The 15643-nt window shown below is 37.9% G+C and overlaps 4 protein-coding genes across 4 annotated transcripts in view; all 4 read right to left on the minus strand.

The window, feature by feature from the left end:
• Nucleotides 1-908: 908 nt before the first annotated feature.
• Nucleotides 909-2811, minus strand: LOC113466931 (protein scarlet-like). The gene is made up of 3 exons (XM_026822753.1): nucleotides 2737-2811; nucleotides 2031-2226; nucleotides 909-1128 (listed from the first exon to the last, which is right to left on the minus strand). The coding sequence occupies exons 2-3, from the start codon at nucleotides 2189-2191 to the stop codon at nucleotides 909-911; spliced, it is 381 nt and encodes a 126-aa protein (XP_026678554.1). The 5' UTR covers nucleotides 2192-2226; nucleotides 2737-2811.
• Nucleotides 2812-2887: 76 nt separating this feature from the next.
• LOC103508038 (protein scarlet-like) lies at nucleotides 2888-5937 on the minus strand. The gene is made up of 7 exons (XM_026822754.1): nucleotides 5797-5937; nucleotides 5213-5354; nucleotides 4900-4948; nucleotides 4693-4742; nucleotides 4290-4426; nucleotides 3541-3669; nucleotides 2888-2989 (listed from the first exon to the last, which is right to left on the minus strand). Exons 1-7 carry the CDS (start codon nucleotides 5875-5877, stop codon nucleotides 2888-2890), a joined length of 690 nt encoding a protein of 229 aa, XP_026678555.1. The 5' UTR covers nucleotides 5878-5937.
• A 2907-nt stretch (nucleotides 5938-8844) lies between these two features.
• Nucleotides 8845-15643, minus strand: part of LOC103508039 (protein scarlet) — a gene marked incomplete at its 5' end in the record, with an annotated part of 11704 nt that continues 4905 nt past the window's right edge. The window contains 5 exon segments of the mRNA XM_026822758.1: nucleotides 8845-9194; nucleotides 9769-9869; nucleotides 10329-10434; nucleotides 11637-11772; nucleotides 12776-13003. Of these exon segments, the coding sequence (XP_026678559.1) occupies nucleotides 9019-9194; nucleotides 9769-9869; nucleotides 10329-10434; nucleotides 11637-11772; nucleotides 12776-13003 (747 nt within the window).
• On the minus strand, nucleotides 14717-15463 carry LOC113466933 (protein scarlet-like). Its single transcript, XM_026822759.1, has 2 exons — nucleotides 15335-15463; nucleotides 14717-14869 (listed from the first exon to the last, which is right to left on the minus strand). Exons 1-2 carry the CDS (start codon nucleotides 15433-15435, stop codon nucleotides 14749-14751), a joined length of 222 nt encoding a protein of 73 aa, XP_026678560.1. The 5' UTR covers nucleotides 15436-15463; the 3' UTR covers nucleotides 14717-14748.

Genomic DNA, 15643 nt, shown 5'->3' on the forward strand with positions numbered 1-15643 from the left:
ATTTTGTATGTCATACTTACGGTTTTGTCACATCCCGGCGAGACATGAGTACCTAACTACCTACTTATGTAGGTACCTATTGGAAGCATTTTTGCATAACTTCAAGGCTCATTCATTTACATTCATGACTATCCGGGAAGGGATTTCAAAACTTACATCAACGCATACCCATTCAGTAGATAGGTATGTCGGTAGTTACAATTTTATGTACAGAACATAAAGATGCACATCCTCCACACAACCACAGAATTAACTGATATGATCCCAAATTATTTAATGAATAATATAAGACTGAAACTGAATAATATGGTTACAAAACTTACATCTTTCTGCTGTTGAAATCTGCAAGGAACTGCAACAGAAGGAATAAAAAATATAGGTACCTATTAATATTAGGAATTACTAATCATTTTAAAATTACTTTTGTATGAGAATTATTTAGTTTAATACTTACCAAACTACATACGAGTATTTTGCGATAGGTACATTTTCGACGGCCGAAGTACTTTAGATCCCGGCGAGACATGAGTACCTAACTACCTACTTATGTACCTATTGGAAGCATTTTTGCATAACTTCAAGGCTCATTCATTTACATTCATGACTATCCGGGAAGGGATTTCAAAACTTACATCATAGGTGCCCACATGGGTCTGGTAGTTGATTTCCAAATCCACCTCCTTTGCAAAATCGCATACGGAAAACTCGTCACAAATTCGTTTGAGTCGTCTTCGGCTGGACAGCTCGTCATTTGTCGTCACGGCCAATGATTTGATAAGGATAAGTACATTTTCGACGGCCGAAGTACTTTTTACATCCCGGTGAGACATGAGTACCTAACTACCTACTTATGTACCTATTGGAAGCATTTTTACATAACTTCAAGGCTCATTCATTTACATTCATGACTATATCCGCGAAGGGATTTCAAAACTTACATCATAGGTGCCCACATGGGTCTGGTAGTTGATTTCCAAATCTACCTCCTTTGCAAAATCACACACGGAAAACTCGTCACAAATTCGTTTGAGTCGTCTTCGGCTGGACAGCTCGTCATTTGTCGTCACGGCCAATGATTTGATAAGGAAATCGGCTGGATTGTAACCATATGGGCATGGGTAGCCCTGACTGAAAAGAAGATATGGATTATGGAATGGCATTAGGTCTGGAGCTTGTACTTTGACTTTGTTTAAGTTTAGGGAGGAACTATTATATTTTTTCGTAATTGAATATGGATTATGGAATGGCATTAGGTCTGGAGCTTGTACTTTGACTTTGTTTAAGTTTAGGGAGGAACTATTATCTATATTTTTTCGTAATTTTAACTTACATTGTAGACTGTAGAGATTAGAAACACCTCCGGATCTCATGAGTTAATATGCATGTTGTACTTCATGTTGGTCAGTTTTTTCAACGTTACCTATGTACGTATCTGCGCTTGAGAAATCAACGTTCATTTCAACATGGAGTTATACAAATCGACCCGCGGGTTATTTGGACTGCCTAGGTCATAACAAATCAGAATAGGTAGATGTCAATCTAAGATTTCTAAGTAAAGATATCTACCTCTCCAGGAACGCCAGGGCAGCATCTTTGGAGCCAATGAAAGCCGTTCTGGAATCCGCCAAAACTGTAGAGATTAGAAACACCTCCGGATCTCATGAGTTAATATGCATGCTGTACTTCATGTTGCTCAGTTTTTTAACGTTACCTATGTATCTGCGCTTGAGAAATCAACGTTCATTTCAACATGGAGTTATACGAATCGACCCGCGGGTTATTTTGACTGCCTAGGTCATAACAAATCAGAATAGGTAGATGTCAATCCAAGATTTCACTCACATTGTATATGTTAGAAAAACCTCAGTATCTCATGACTCTCATGAGTTAATATCCTTGTTAATATGTTAACTGTTTCAACTTTATGTATCTGTGTTCGAGAAACCAACGTTTATTTCAACATGGAGCTATACGAACTCGGCTTATTTTGACTATCTAAGATTGATTTGTTAGTGATTAAAGATATCTACCTCTCCAGGAACGCCAGGGCAGCATCTTTGGAGCCAATGAAAGCCGTTCTGGAATCCGCCAAGAGAATAATCTTATCGAACATGTCAATAAGTTCTGAACTTGGCTGATGAATTGTGCACAGTACGGTTTTCTTCCTCTGAGACGTAAGCTCACGCATCATTCGGATGAGTTTACTCGCTGAAAACGAGTCAAGACCTGGAATCGAAGGAAAAATAAAGTTCAAAATAAGTAGATACCTATATCATTTTTGATTACAATATCATGGTCATATTCATAACACTGTAAGTATAATGGACCAAATGGGTACATACGTCTAAACGGGTAATTTTATTAATTTTGTACATCCGTAGTGAAGAAGACAAAGTTCAAAATAAGTAGATATATCATTTTTGATTACAATATCATGGTCATAATCATAACACTGTAAGTATAATGGACCAAATGGGTACATACGTCTAAACGTGTAATTTTATTAATTTTGTACATCCGTAGTGAAGAAGAGTTGTATTTTATTATGTGAAACAAAACATGGCTGAACCAATGAGAATCCGCTTTGGACGTAAACACACCGAAATCTCACAATCTCATTGGTTCAGCCATGTTTGATCCAGTTTTGTTCCACATAATAAAGTACACCTTAGTTATATTTAGGTACCTACATTATACCTACCTACGTTTGGGTTACCTGAAGGGGTAGGTACATACCAGTTGTCGGTTCATCACACAGAAGCAAAGCTGGGTCCGTCAAAAGTTCGGTGGCGAAAGACAATCTTTTCCTTTCCCCACTGTTATATTTAGGTAGGTAGGTAGGTACCTACATTATACCTACCTACGTATAGGTTACCTGAAGGGGTAGTTACATACCAGTTGTCGGTTCATCACACAGAAGCAAAGCTGGGTCCGTCAAAAGTTCGGTGGCGAAAGACAATCTTTTCCTTTCCCCACCCGATAAAACTACCTGTAAATAAACAAAGTTTAAAATCACCATGGAAATGTTTTCTCTTCAGAAATGTGGCAAGTAATGAGAAAAGAAAGCCAAAAATGTCTTCTTTTTTTAAAGAGGTTTGACAGAGGGAACTGTAACTGCTAGGGTTTTATGGTCCCGAAATCGAAGAGAGAAGGAAGACAAGATAGGAGGAAAGCCAGCCGTTCCGAGAACGATTATTATCCCATCAGGATAAAATCCGCCCCGGGCGGGAATCGAACCCGCGGCCTAGCGCTTATAAGGCAGACGTGCCACCAACCAAGCTAACTAGGCTGGCTAAAAATGTCTATTATGAAAAATTTAATAAAAATGACAGCACTTTCCAATATTTCCATTAATATTTACTGCTATTTATATTGGTAGGTATTTTCAGAAATGTAATGAGGAAAGAAAGCCTAAAATGTCTATTATGAAAAATTTAATAAAAATGACAGCACTTTCCAATATTTCCATTAATATTTACTGCTATTTATATTGGTAGGTATACCTGTTTTAAAAGTCATTAACTATTCCATTTTACTTACCTTTTGTGTGATAGATGAAGATCCTATTCTAGTATGCTGACTGTTCATTAGACCAAGTTCTATCAGCAGTGAGTTGATCAGGGCAATCCTTTGATATGCTTTCACTCGCCTGTCCAGTTTCAGTAATGCCTATGGAGAAAGAAAGATCATCAGTTCTATTATTTAATATTGCTCTTCTTCGAAAACACAAGGGAGAAATTTTAATTTGACTCATAGGAAAAATTTGCTTTGAAAAAAGGATTTTTTGTCCAGAGGTAGGTACTATGAAAGTGTTAAATAAGGGCACATTGAAATGAAGGGAAGTAACTTTTACAAATCACAAGAGAAATAACTTCATTTCGCTCTTCTTCGAAAACACAGGGGAGAAATTTTAATTTGACTCATAGGAAAAATTTGCTTTGAAAAAAGGATTTTTTGTCCAGAGGTAGGTAGGTACTATGAAAGTGTTAAATAAGGGCACATTGAAATGAAGGGAAGTAACTTTTACAAATCACAAGAGAAATAACTTCACTTCAAAATATAAATTTAAATTCACAAAGTTACAGAGTCCTCCATCAATAAAGACACAGTGTTCTATTTTCTTTCAGTGTTAGGTTACTTACCATGAAATATAAATGTTCATAAACAGTTAAGCTTGGAGAGAACAGGTCATGTTGGTTTCAAAATATAAATTTAAATTCACAACGTTACAGAGTCCTCCATCAATAAAGACACATTGTTCTATTTTCTTTCAGTGTTAGGTTACTTACCATGAAATATAAATGTTCATAAACAGTTAAGCTTGGAGAGAACAGGTCATGTTGGTACATGAAGCCACAAGCGCTTCGAAATTTTCCTTCCACTGGTTTTCCATTTACTCGAATGTCACCATCTATAATACAATCATCTGTGAAAATAAAGAAAAGATCATAATGGTTCGAAATCTAAGAGAGAAAGGAGGCTGGGATAGGAGAAAGCCAGCCTCTCCGAGAACGAACCTTATCTGTTTGGGATAAAGATCGCCCGGGACGGACATTGGATCCACGACCTAGCGCTTACAAGGCAGACGTGCTACCTTTCTCGCTAACCAGGCTGGCGTAATTTTTAACAAAGGCTGTAGCACACTAAATGCCAGTTTTTCCAAGTAATGTTGTACATTTACCAAACGCTTACCTGGAAGTCTCTGGGATAAAGCTGCCAGCAATGTACTCTTCCCGGCACCACTGTGGAAAGAACAAACAGAACTTGATATGTATATAGGTACCTAGGTAGTTAGATGCTCAAGTAGACCAACATCTCAGGGTGGTTTTACGAGTAGTTATAATTTATACATGGGTTTAAAGCTCTTTGTACCTGCCTGGAATGGAAGTACATACTTACCTGGCTCCCATTATTGCCACCAGAGTTCCAGAAAGAGCAGCACCAGTCACTAGAACAAAAGAGACAATTAGATAGAATTGAAGAAATCATTTATGTTGCCACATGGAAAGACAGAAAATACTCTTATTTGAATGGAACCAAAACCTATAGGTAATATTATATATTAGTTTGTGGTGGATGTGCCAAAACTCCCATCATTTGAATTCAACTGAAATAATAATTATTAGGTTGTGGTGGATGTGCCAAAACTCCCAATATTTGAATTCAACCAAAACAATATTATTAAGTGAGTAGGTACTCTCTTGGGACTTACCATTATTGACGATCCTCTTGTACGAAGTTTTGGTTGTTCTGAAGAAACTTTCCTTCTTCTGAGGGGCGTACACACATAGCTCTCTCCATGTTAGGTTTACTCCTTCCGTGTAGTCACCAAACTCACTGTTAGTAAGTAGACTCTGAAAAGGATGTTCGGTTTGAGGAATCATAGGGTATACAACTGTGTATAATGTACATATATTCCACCTGAATATAACAATTAGAGCAGGTAAGACTAATTTTATTTGAATTTTAGGAGGTAGGTAACCAAAAAATGTCTAAAAGGTGAAAAAGATTCTGGCACGAAGAACCGAAACGTGCAATTGATAAAATTAAAAATAATAATAATAATAATAATAATAATAATAATAAGTAATAATAATAATAATAATAATAATGAATAATAATAATAATAATAATAATAATAATAATAATAATAATAATAATAATAATAATAATTTCCTTCTTTACCTCGTGCATAGGAGGATTTAAATAATTCTCTTGTTATTATTGTTGTAACTATTGTTGACAATTCTCTTCTAGTTAAGTCAAAGTTTAGTCAGTAGGATTTTGGGTTCTTACCTCAGAAAAGTCCACGTTGGGCACCTCCTCATTGTTCTTGAAGAGGATGACAGTTTTGGACGTTGATGCTGTTTGATCCATTATTACAAGCAGGTTGACTATAGCATACACCTGTACACTACCTACTATCTCAATTTGAATAGATAAGGAGCTGGTCGCGTTTTCACGATCATTTGCTTACTTTGGGATTAAGATAGTTTGGACCTTGGATCGTGCACAGGGACTTTCCGTGGCAAAATTGAGAGCCTCTAAGATAGCAAAACTGAGTATCCAAGTATGACAAAACTGAATATCTAAAGCTAAACGAATGTTCTGTGTACTCACTGCAATTCTACTAAAATTATATTTTAAAAGGACTCGAAAAATACCTATGTCCATAAAGGAATTCAGTCAGTAAGAACTGTTAATAAGTAAATACCAAATTTTCAGGCAGACCAAAAATGGTATTTTTTGTCATCGCCATTGAAATCGTCCCTGGAATTAATGTGATAAAAAGCGTTGTTGGTAAATTGTACCTACTCACTGAATACTACTGGTTTGTCCTAAACTATTCATGCTTAATTATAATATCATTATATCTACATACCTATTTAGGTGGAAGTAGACCTACCTGTCTACCAGCACATAGAGAATGAGATATCTGATGCACTCTGTTGTAGAAAAACCTATTAAACAAGCCCCTGCATTAAAAAATAAAGAATATGAGGTAGGACTTTACTGTTATAACTCCTTCAATTGTATAAATAAATGTCTTTAAAAAAATCTATCTACTAGGAACAATCGGAAAACAATTTAAAAAGCTCCGGTAACATTCACGAGTCAACTTTTCACTCAAAATTTGACGACTGTCACTAACAAGAATGCAAATTGAACTGAGCACTGACATACAACTTTAGGAGTATCTACATACCTATTTAGGTGGAAGTAGACCTACCTATCTACCAGCACATAGAGAATGAGATATCTGATACACTCTGTTGTAGAAAAACCTATTAAACAAGCCCCTGCATTAAAAAATAAAGAATATCTGAGGTAGGACTTTACTGTTATAACTCCTTCAATTGTATAAATAAATGGCTTCAAAAAAATCTATCTACTAGGAACAATCGGAAAACAATTTAAAAAGCTCCGGTAACTTTCACGAGTCAACTTTTCACTCAAAATTTGACGACTGTCACTAACAAGAATGCAAATTGAACTGAGCACTGACATACAACTTTAGGAGTTGTAACTGATAGGTATGATCCCAAATTATTTAATAAATAATATAAAAGACTGAAACTGAATAATATGGTTACAAAACTTACATCTTTCTGCTGTTGAAATCCGCAAGGAACTGCAACAGAAGGAATAAAAAAATATAGGTATACCTATTAATATTAGGAATTACTAATCATTTTAAAATTACTTTTGTATGAGAATTATTTAGTTTAATACTTACCAAACTACATACGAACTTTAGGAGCGGTAAATGAACACTGAGCGGTGAGAATTGCACGTAGAAGTCCTAGCAATTCATCAGAAAGTTTGAGAACAAGGGTTTCAGATATCAGCACTCCTAGTAACTCACCAGAAAGCTCCGTGTTCAGTAGTATCGGGTGACAATGTTATTGAGAAGATGCGAATATCGTCTGTCGGTTCACAAACTTGGAGTAATGACCCCCCAATGAATAACGAGGGCATGATGCTCTTTTGAAGGGGTTTCCTTACTATCTTCTTCATCTTTTTATTTTTTTTTTCACCTTTTCCCGTGTACAGATGGGGTCGGCGTTTTTCGTCAGCCTCTCAATCAGGCCTATTTAGGGTCATTGCTTTGGGCTGACATTTGGTTTTGGCTACCTTTCCTACCATAGTAAGTTAGTTAGGGGTTTCCTTACTATGTTGGGTACCTCATTGAATTTGTTTTTGGGGTAATGATCAAATTCGAAAGTTTATGAACCACTGCTAGTTTGGTGGTTACATAACACGCGACACGAGGGATCGATTCCCGGGATGAAATCAATATGTTCACCTCTCAGTGCTTTATTAGGATTTGCATTACATGTCAAACAAGATCACTTGATCAAGATCAAAATCATATTGGGTCATTTGACCTTATACGTGATCAAATTCGAAAGTTTATGAACCACTGCTATTTTTGTGGTTACATAACACGCGACACGAGGGATCGATTCCCGGGATGAAATCAATATGTTCACCTCTCAGTGCTTTATTAGGATTTGCATTACATGTCAAACAAGATCACTTGATCAAGATCAAAATCATATTGGGTCATTTGACCTTATACGTAGGTATGTGCTTCTTCAGTATTTCAATACGATATTTTGTTATGTTTGTAGTAATAAAGACATAGGTTCCTGTAAAATGATCACTAAACTTGGCTACCTAGTTGTTTCAGTGCAATTAAATTTAAATCAGCAGGTATTACTATGTGTAAATGATTTCATATTGATTTATTATAAAATTGCTACCTTCTATTGAAGTAAATCATCCTAGCTTTCTTTCCTCTCTGATTTCAATCTCCTACGAGGTAAATCAAGTTTCAAGTTCCTAGTTAAGTAAGTAAGGTACCTTACTTACTAGAAACTTACGTTCTAATTCTGTCATAACCAAGTCTAAATTATTGCGTACGTGAAATTCATTCTTGGATTCAATTCAAGAACAACTTTTTGCATTTATTTCTGACGTACGGGATTACAAGTAATATCTACTGTTGAATCTCCAATTTGAAACACATAAATCTTGTACTGGTCTTCTATATTTTACATATTTCATTGCACATTGAAGTGAAGCACCTTTGAGCATGTTGTGTACCTGGATAGTGACTGTCTGGATAAGCGTACAGTAGTTATAATCTACAAATAATGAGATAATGACTGAAAATAATTTCTTACTCAAAAGAACAACATTTTTTAATACTTGCGGTTTTGTCATTTTTTACTGTTAGAGTTCGCTCTAGAGAAAAAAAGTATCTAGTTTTCTGAGTACAGGATTCGGTAATCGTTTTCTTGAGTTAACAGAAAAATCAAATAAAAACTAAAAACAGAATTTTCATGTATATTTTTTGCATTTCGAAAAGGAATATTCTGTATTTCTATACACAACATTTTACACATAGAAAGTTATAAGCTCGTCACAAGTATACATTGTAGGTTTCAAGTTCAAGTTAGAAAACTGCTTGAATTTTCAAACTTTTTTTCTTCGAATATTCAGAGAAAGCGTTTATGACTTGGGCCGTGATTTCATGAGGAGAAACAGGAAGGCCAGTGTGTGAAATGCAAAGTACAGAACTACCATAGCAATAAGATTTGGATACAAGTTATCAGGACTGAAGTTCATGTTGTTGATCACTTGAGCGCCATCTTCCAAACATGGGAGGTCAGGGTTGTCAAAACACGCTGTAATCAGAGAGACGGCAAGTTAAGGATGAGATTTGCGCAGATCTTTTATTTATTTATTTATTTATTTATTTACTATCATCAGTAAGTATGTTGTGGATTCAACAACTACACAAACATAGTCGTCAACAAATGCACCATTTAATCATCTTGTTACTCTCAGGTTTATACAGAAAACATATTTTTTTTTTCTACAGTTCCTCTGGGTTTCATCTTTGAAAGATCGTTGGGGAATCACCATTTCAATGATCATGGAGTGAGTGTCCCTTTCGTATACTTGATAGTGTTACAATCAGTCCAACTTGCTGGTTATCTGGGTGAAATGAGACAAGGAAGGAAAGATAGACCTATGCATCTCAAGTAATATGAGAGGAGAGATGGAATATTGTGCACAGGAAAAGAGGACTTACTGATATTGGTTACTCCTTGCCATTGAGTGATTGTCAACGCCTCATTAGAATACTCTAACCAACTCAAGTATCGAATCCAAACAAAATATGGCGGCAGGGAGCTGAAATCAACAGAAAAACAGCTTATTTTAAAGGACATAAGTCAAAAGGAAAAGAGGACTTACTGATATTGGTTACTCCTTGCCATTGAGTGATTGTTAACGCCTCATTAGAATACTCTAACCAACTCAAGTATCGAATCCAAACAAAATATGGCGGCAGGGAGCTGAAATCAATAGAAAAACAGCTTATTTTAAAGGACATAAGTCAAGTCAAAGCTTACAAATAAAGGGTACCTACTTAAAACAACAGAAAAACAGCTTACATATGTCAAGCTTGCAAATAAAGGATATCGACCTACTAAAACAATAGTAAAATAGAACGCTCCTACACAGCCAGTTCATATACCTAGTGAGAAGGAACGGTCATCTACAAATGATGGGCTTCCAGCAAGTCCAAGTTGTTTGTAGGATTTATAGGGTTAGCTAATCATCCATGGAAAATACCTGACGAAAAAGCTACAGAAGATAACCAGGAGCCTCGAACTCAGTTAGGAACCAGCCTAACTCCATACACAAAAAGCCCACTCTGAGGCTTAGGTGTAGGGACAAATAGCCCCTAAAAAAAGATGGGTTAAACCTACACGAATCTACGAGGAAGAACGACTGTAATCTTCTAGTCTTACCTCAGTTTATAAAACACTCCAGCCGTTATCATGAGGGTGTAGTCAAATGGTACTAGACATGCCATAGCCGTAGACACTGAGCTAAATGCCAAGGAGAACATGATGCCTGAAATGAGAGGGATGATTGTAGCCATAGAGTTTACAAAACTATAAAGAACACCCCCTGTGATCAACGCCAGGGAACAGTAGGGTTGATCCCAAGACCTAATGTTAACTTTCATGAAGACATGCCAAAAGTTGTGTCCTAAGGCCAGCCACTCACTATCAAGTAGATCTGACAGGTACCTACACCTGATGAGCACATCAAGGGATGATTGTAGCCATAGAGTTTACAAAACTATAAAGAACACCCCCTGTGATCAACGCCAGAGAACAGTAGGGTTAATCCCAAGACCTAATGTTAACGTTCATGAAGACATGCCAAAAGTTGTGTCCTAAGGCCAGCCACTCACTATCAAGTAGATCTGACAGGTACCTACACCTGATGAGCACATACACTATCAGGTAGGCCTGACAGGTACGACTGAAAAGATCCGCCTGACAGGTCTACCTGATGGGCACATACACTATCAGTTAGACCTGACAGGGGTACCTGTCAAGTCTACCTGATAGTGAGTGGCTGGCTTAAAGTAGGTACTCATTACGGAAACGTTCTCGAAGAACAATCTGGAGGAAATGGGTTTTCTGAGTTCAGGTTTTTAGGAGATCAAAACTGCTGGCGTTCTACAGAGTTTTTTACTAACCGTCAGGTAGGCCTGACAGGTACGACTGACAGATCTACCTGATGAGCACATACACTATCAGGTAGACCTGACAGGTGTACCTGTCAAGTCTACCTGATAGTGAGTGGCTGGCTTAAGGAAACGTTCTCGAAGAACAATCTGGAGGAAATGGGTTTTGTAAGTTCAAGATCAAAACTGCTGGCGGTCTACAGAGTTTTCTACTAACCACAAGAGGTGGCCACATTGATGATGAGGATACAGATGAGCACTGCCATGAGAAACACAGACAGGGAGTACCTGTCAAGTCTACCTGATAGTGAGTGGCTGGCTTAAAGTAGGTACTCATTACGGAAACGTTCTTGAAGAACAATCTGGAGGAAATGGGTTTTCTGAGTTCAGGTTTTTAGGAGATCAAAACTGCTGGCGTTCTACAGAGTTTTCTACTAACCACAAGAGGTGGCCACATTGATGATGAGGATACAGATGAGCACTGCCATGAGAAACACAGACAGGGAAAAATGGATTTTCTGAGTTCAGGTTTTTAGGAGATCAAAACTGCTGGCGTTCTACAGAGTTTTTTACTAACCACAAGAGGTGGCCACATTGATGATGAGGATACAGATGAGCACTGCCATGAGAAACACAGACAGGGAGTTTCGTAGCCCAGAAATCCAATACAGAATGACAGTGAACAGTACGGCCTGTATTATCAATCCGGGGAGCTGAAACAATACACATGGAGACAGCATGAGGTGGATTACATACTTACATAGACCGTTGGAAATATGAAATACAAGCTCCTTGTGTTTCGTTTTTTTTATTTATTATTAGAGACATTAAAAAATCTTATAAAGTCAACACTCGGGTCAACCATCCTCCACCTTAGGTGTGGTAATTCAACTAACTAAAAACCCAACCCCCCCCCCCCCCAAAAAAAAAAAAAAAAGAGGACGAATTTGAAGATATACTCCATTATAGAGGACGAATTTGAAGATGTACTCCATTACAGAAGACGAATTTGAAGATGTACTCCATTACAGAAGACGAATTTGAAGATCTACTCCATTATAGACGATGAATTCGAAGATATACTCCATAATAGAGGACGAATTTGAAGATATACTCCATTATAGGGGACGAATTTGAAGATCTACTCCATTATAGAAGACGAATTTGAAGATATACTCCATTATAGAGGATGAATTTGAATATATACTCCATTATAGAGGACGAATTCGAAGATATACTCCATTATAGAGGACAAATTTGAAGATGTACTCCATTACAGAAGACGAATTTGAAGATATACTCCATTATAGGGGACGAATTTGAAGATCTACTCCATTATAGAAGACGAATTTGAAGATATACTCCATTATAGAGGATGAATTTGAAGATATACTCCATTATAGTGTAACTAAAAACCCAACCCCCCCTCCCGAAAATAAACCAACATATTCGGAACCTTTTGAAACATCCTAGTAGGCTTCCTGCCAGTTACCGAAGACAGAATATAGGCCGTCACTTACCGAAGACAGAATATAGGCTGTCACTTACCGAAGACAGAATATAGGCTGTCACTTACCGAAGACAGAATATAGGCTGTCACTTACCGAAGACAGAATATAGGCCGTCACTTACCGAAGACAGAATATAGGCTGTCACTTACCGAAGACAGAATATAGGCTGTCACTTACCGAAGACAGAATATAGGCTGTCACTTACCGAAGACAGAATATAGGACAGATAGAACTGAAACGCCGAGTAGAGTCCTGACGAGTATTCCCTATGGAACAGGGGCAACATATCTGGGAACTGGGACAGGACAGAATACATGGGACTGAACGTATTCTCAGTGACCATAATGAAGAGGGCTCCCTGGACAGATTGGACCCCGCGCTGAGTGAGATCGATGGAACCGGCGAAACAAAGGCCGCACATGAGCGCAGTCGCCTGAAGGCAAAGGATGGGGGGAGTGCTCCCTGAACTGATTGGACCCCGCGCTGAGTGAGATCGATGGAACCGGCGAAACAAAGGCCGCACATGAGCGCAGTCGCCTGAAGGCAAAGGATGGGGGTAATCTATTAGAAATGTTACCTTTTGAATTCCTTATGTTCAAGAAGGTTTCAGTATGTACTCATACATTGAATTGTTACCGAAACATAGGCCGCACATGAGCGCAGTCGCCTGAAGACAAAGGATGGGGGTAATCTATTAGAAATGTTACCTTTTGAATTCCTTATGTTCAAGAAGGTCTCAGTATGTACTCGTACATTGAATTGTTGCTGATACATGTATTATTCTTTAACCCATCAAATATACGAGACCTTGTTTAGATTGCTGGGGTAAAGGGACTTTATTACTACTCATACATTGAATTGTTGCTGATAGATGTATTATTCTTTAACCCATCAAATATACAAGACCTTGTTTAGATTGCTGGGGTAAAGGGACTTTTCAGTCCTATTTGGGCAAGATGAACAAGGTATATTCTATTTTATGTCGACTGAGTCCATTTTAGAGGAGGAGGGTAAGGTTTGTTGTGACGCAACGGTTGCTTAACTTTAGTGGTCTATTGGAAACTGATGCATTCAATGTGCCATCGCCACCGCTTGCTGCGGATAGATGTTTTATCCGTCCTATTTGGGCAAGATAAACAAGGTATATTCTATTTTATGTCGACTGAGTCCATTTTAGAGGAGGAGGGGAAGGTTTGTTGTGACGCAACGGTTGCTTAACTTAAGTGGTCCATTGGAAACTGATGTATTCAATATGCCATCGCCACCGCTTGCTTCGGATAGATGTTTTATCTTAATCAGATAATATCCTAAACAGACATTTTTTCTTGGAACGGCTGGCTTCCTCCTGTCCTGTCTACCTTCTCTATTCGCTTCCTGGACGATAACAGAGTTGTTGAAGGATTTTTCTTCAAGTTGTAGTAAAGGAATGCCTACTTTATTCAAGTATGCTGGTGAACTTACCACTTTTTGAAAGAGCTTCGGACTGGCTTTCTCCGATCCTCCCTCTCTCTCCAATTTAGGCTTATCTGTTACCACTATTACCAGACGAGTACCTACCTTAACCACCATATGTACCTTTTTGAAATGATCCAAGTAACCGCTAGGTCGCGGGTTCGATTCCTACCCAAGTCGAACTTTATCCTAAACGGATAAGGATCGTTCTCGGAACGGCTGGCTTTCTCCTATCCTGTCTTTCTTCTCTCTTCTATTTCGGGACGATAAGATGTCCTATTATTATCACACGTTGTAATTCTACTTTCTATTCTATACTTCTACTTTCTATTCTCTTTTTATACTTTCTATTCTATACTTCTACTTTCTATTCTATATTTATACTTTCCATTCCAGACATCTCAAAGGCCGAAGAACGGAGGTGCAGAGACCAAACTGGGTAACTGGGGCAAGTGGCTGGAGGATTCCAACTACAGTGTCATGTTCTATGATAGAGGACACACATGTTGGAATGGACCACAGAGAACTACGCACGTAAGTGTTTGGGAGTTCTTAGGACGTGCTAGTTCAGTTAGCTGGTTTATTATAGCAAGGAGTGATTGGAAATGTATACTTGATAGTGTTACAATCAGTCCAACTTGCTGGTTATCTGGGTGGAATGAGACAAGGAAGGAAAGATAGACCTATGCATCTCAAGTAATATGAGAGGAGAGATGGAATATTGTGCTAAGGAAAAGAGGACTTACTGATATTGGTTACTCCTTGCCATTGAGTGATTGTCAACGCCTCATTAGAATACTCTAACCAACTCAAGTATCGAATCCAAACAAAATATGGCGGCAGGGAGCTGAAATCAATAGAAAAACAGCTTATTTTAAAGGACATAAGTCAAGTCAAAGCTTACAAATAAAGGGTACCTACTTAAAACAACAGAAAAACAGCTTATGTCAAGCTTGCAAATAAAGGATATCGACCTACTAAAACAACAGTAAAATAGAATGCTCCTACACAGCCAGTTCATATACCTAGTGAGAAAGAACGGTCATCTACAAATGATGGGCTTCCAGCAAGTCCAAATTGTTTGTAGGATTTATAGGGTTAGCTAATCCTCTACAAGACATCCATGGAAAATACCTGACGAAAAAGCTACTGAAGATAACCAGGAGCCTCGAACTCAGTTAGAAACCAGCCTAACTCCATACACAAAAAGCCCACTCTAAGGCTTAATTGTAGGGCCAAGTAGCCCTAAAAAAAGATGGGTTAAACTTACACGAATCTATAAGAAAGAACGACTGTAATCTTCTGGTCTTACCTCAGTTTATAAAAGACTCCAGCCGTTATCATTAAGGTGTAGTCAAATGGTACTAGACATGCCATAGCCGTAGACACTGAGCTAAATGCCAAGGAGAACATGATGCCTGAAATTCAAGGGATGATTGTAGCCATAGAGTTTGCAAAACTATAAAGAACACCCCCTGTGATCAACGCCAGGGAACAGTAGGGTTAATCCCAAGACCTAATGTTAACGTTCATGAAGACATGCCAAAAGTTGTGTCCTAAGGCCAGCCACTCACTATCAAGTAGATCTGACAGGTACCTACACCTGATGAGCACATACACT

This window comes from Diaphorina citri, unplaced genomic scaffold (assembly GCF_000475195.1).
Source record: "Diaphorina citri unplaced genomic scaffold, Diaci psyllid genome assembly version 1.1 scaffold361, whole genome shotgun sequence".
Taxonomy (NCBI): Eukaryota; Metazoa; Arthropoda; class Insecta; order Hemiptera; family Psyllidae; genus Diaphorina; species Diaphorina citri.

Bases quoted from the DNA above. Each gene is read 5' to 3' on its own strand.
- LOC113466931 (XM_026822753.1), bottom strand. From the start codon at position 2,191: ATGATGCGTGAGCTTACGTCTCAGAGGAAGAAAACCGTACTGTGCACA. The intron at 1,129-2,030 runs GTAGATATCTTT...TCTTCTTTTCAG, and splicing joins GCCCTGGCGTTCCTGGAGAG to TCAGGGCTACCCATGCCCAT.
- LOC103508038 (XM_026822754.1), bottom strand. From the start codon at position 5,877: ATGGATCAAACAGCATCAACGTCCAAAACTGTCATCCTCTTCAAGAAC. The intron at 4,949-5,212 runs GTAAGTCCCAAG...CTTTTGTTCTAG, and splicing joins CAAGAGGATCGTCAATAATG to TGACTGGTGCTGCTCTTTCT. The intron at 3,670-4,289 runs GTAAGTAACCTA...CTTTCTCCATAG, and splicing joins ATGAACATTTATATTTCATG to GCATTACTGAAACTGGACAG.
- LOC113466933 (XM_026822759.1), bottom strand. From the start codon at position 15,435: ATGTTCTCCTTGGCATTTAGCTCAGTGTCTACGGCTATGGCATGTCTA. The intron at 14,870-15,334 runs GTAAGACCAGAA...TATTGATTTCAG, and splicing joins GGAGTCTTTTATAAACTGAG to CTCCCTGCCGCCATATTTTG.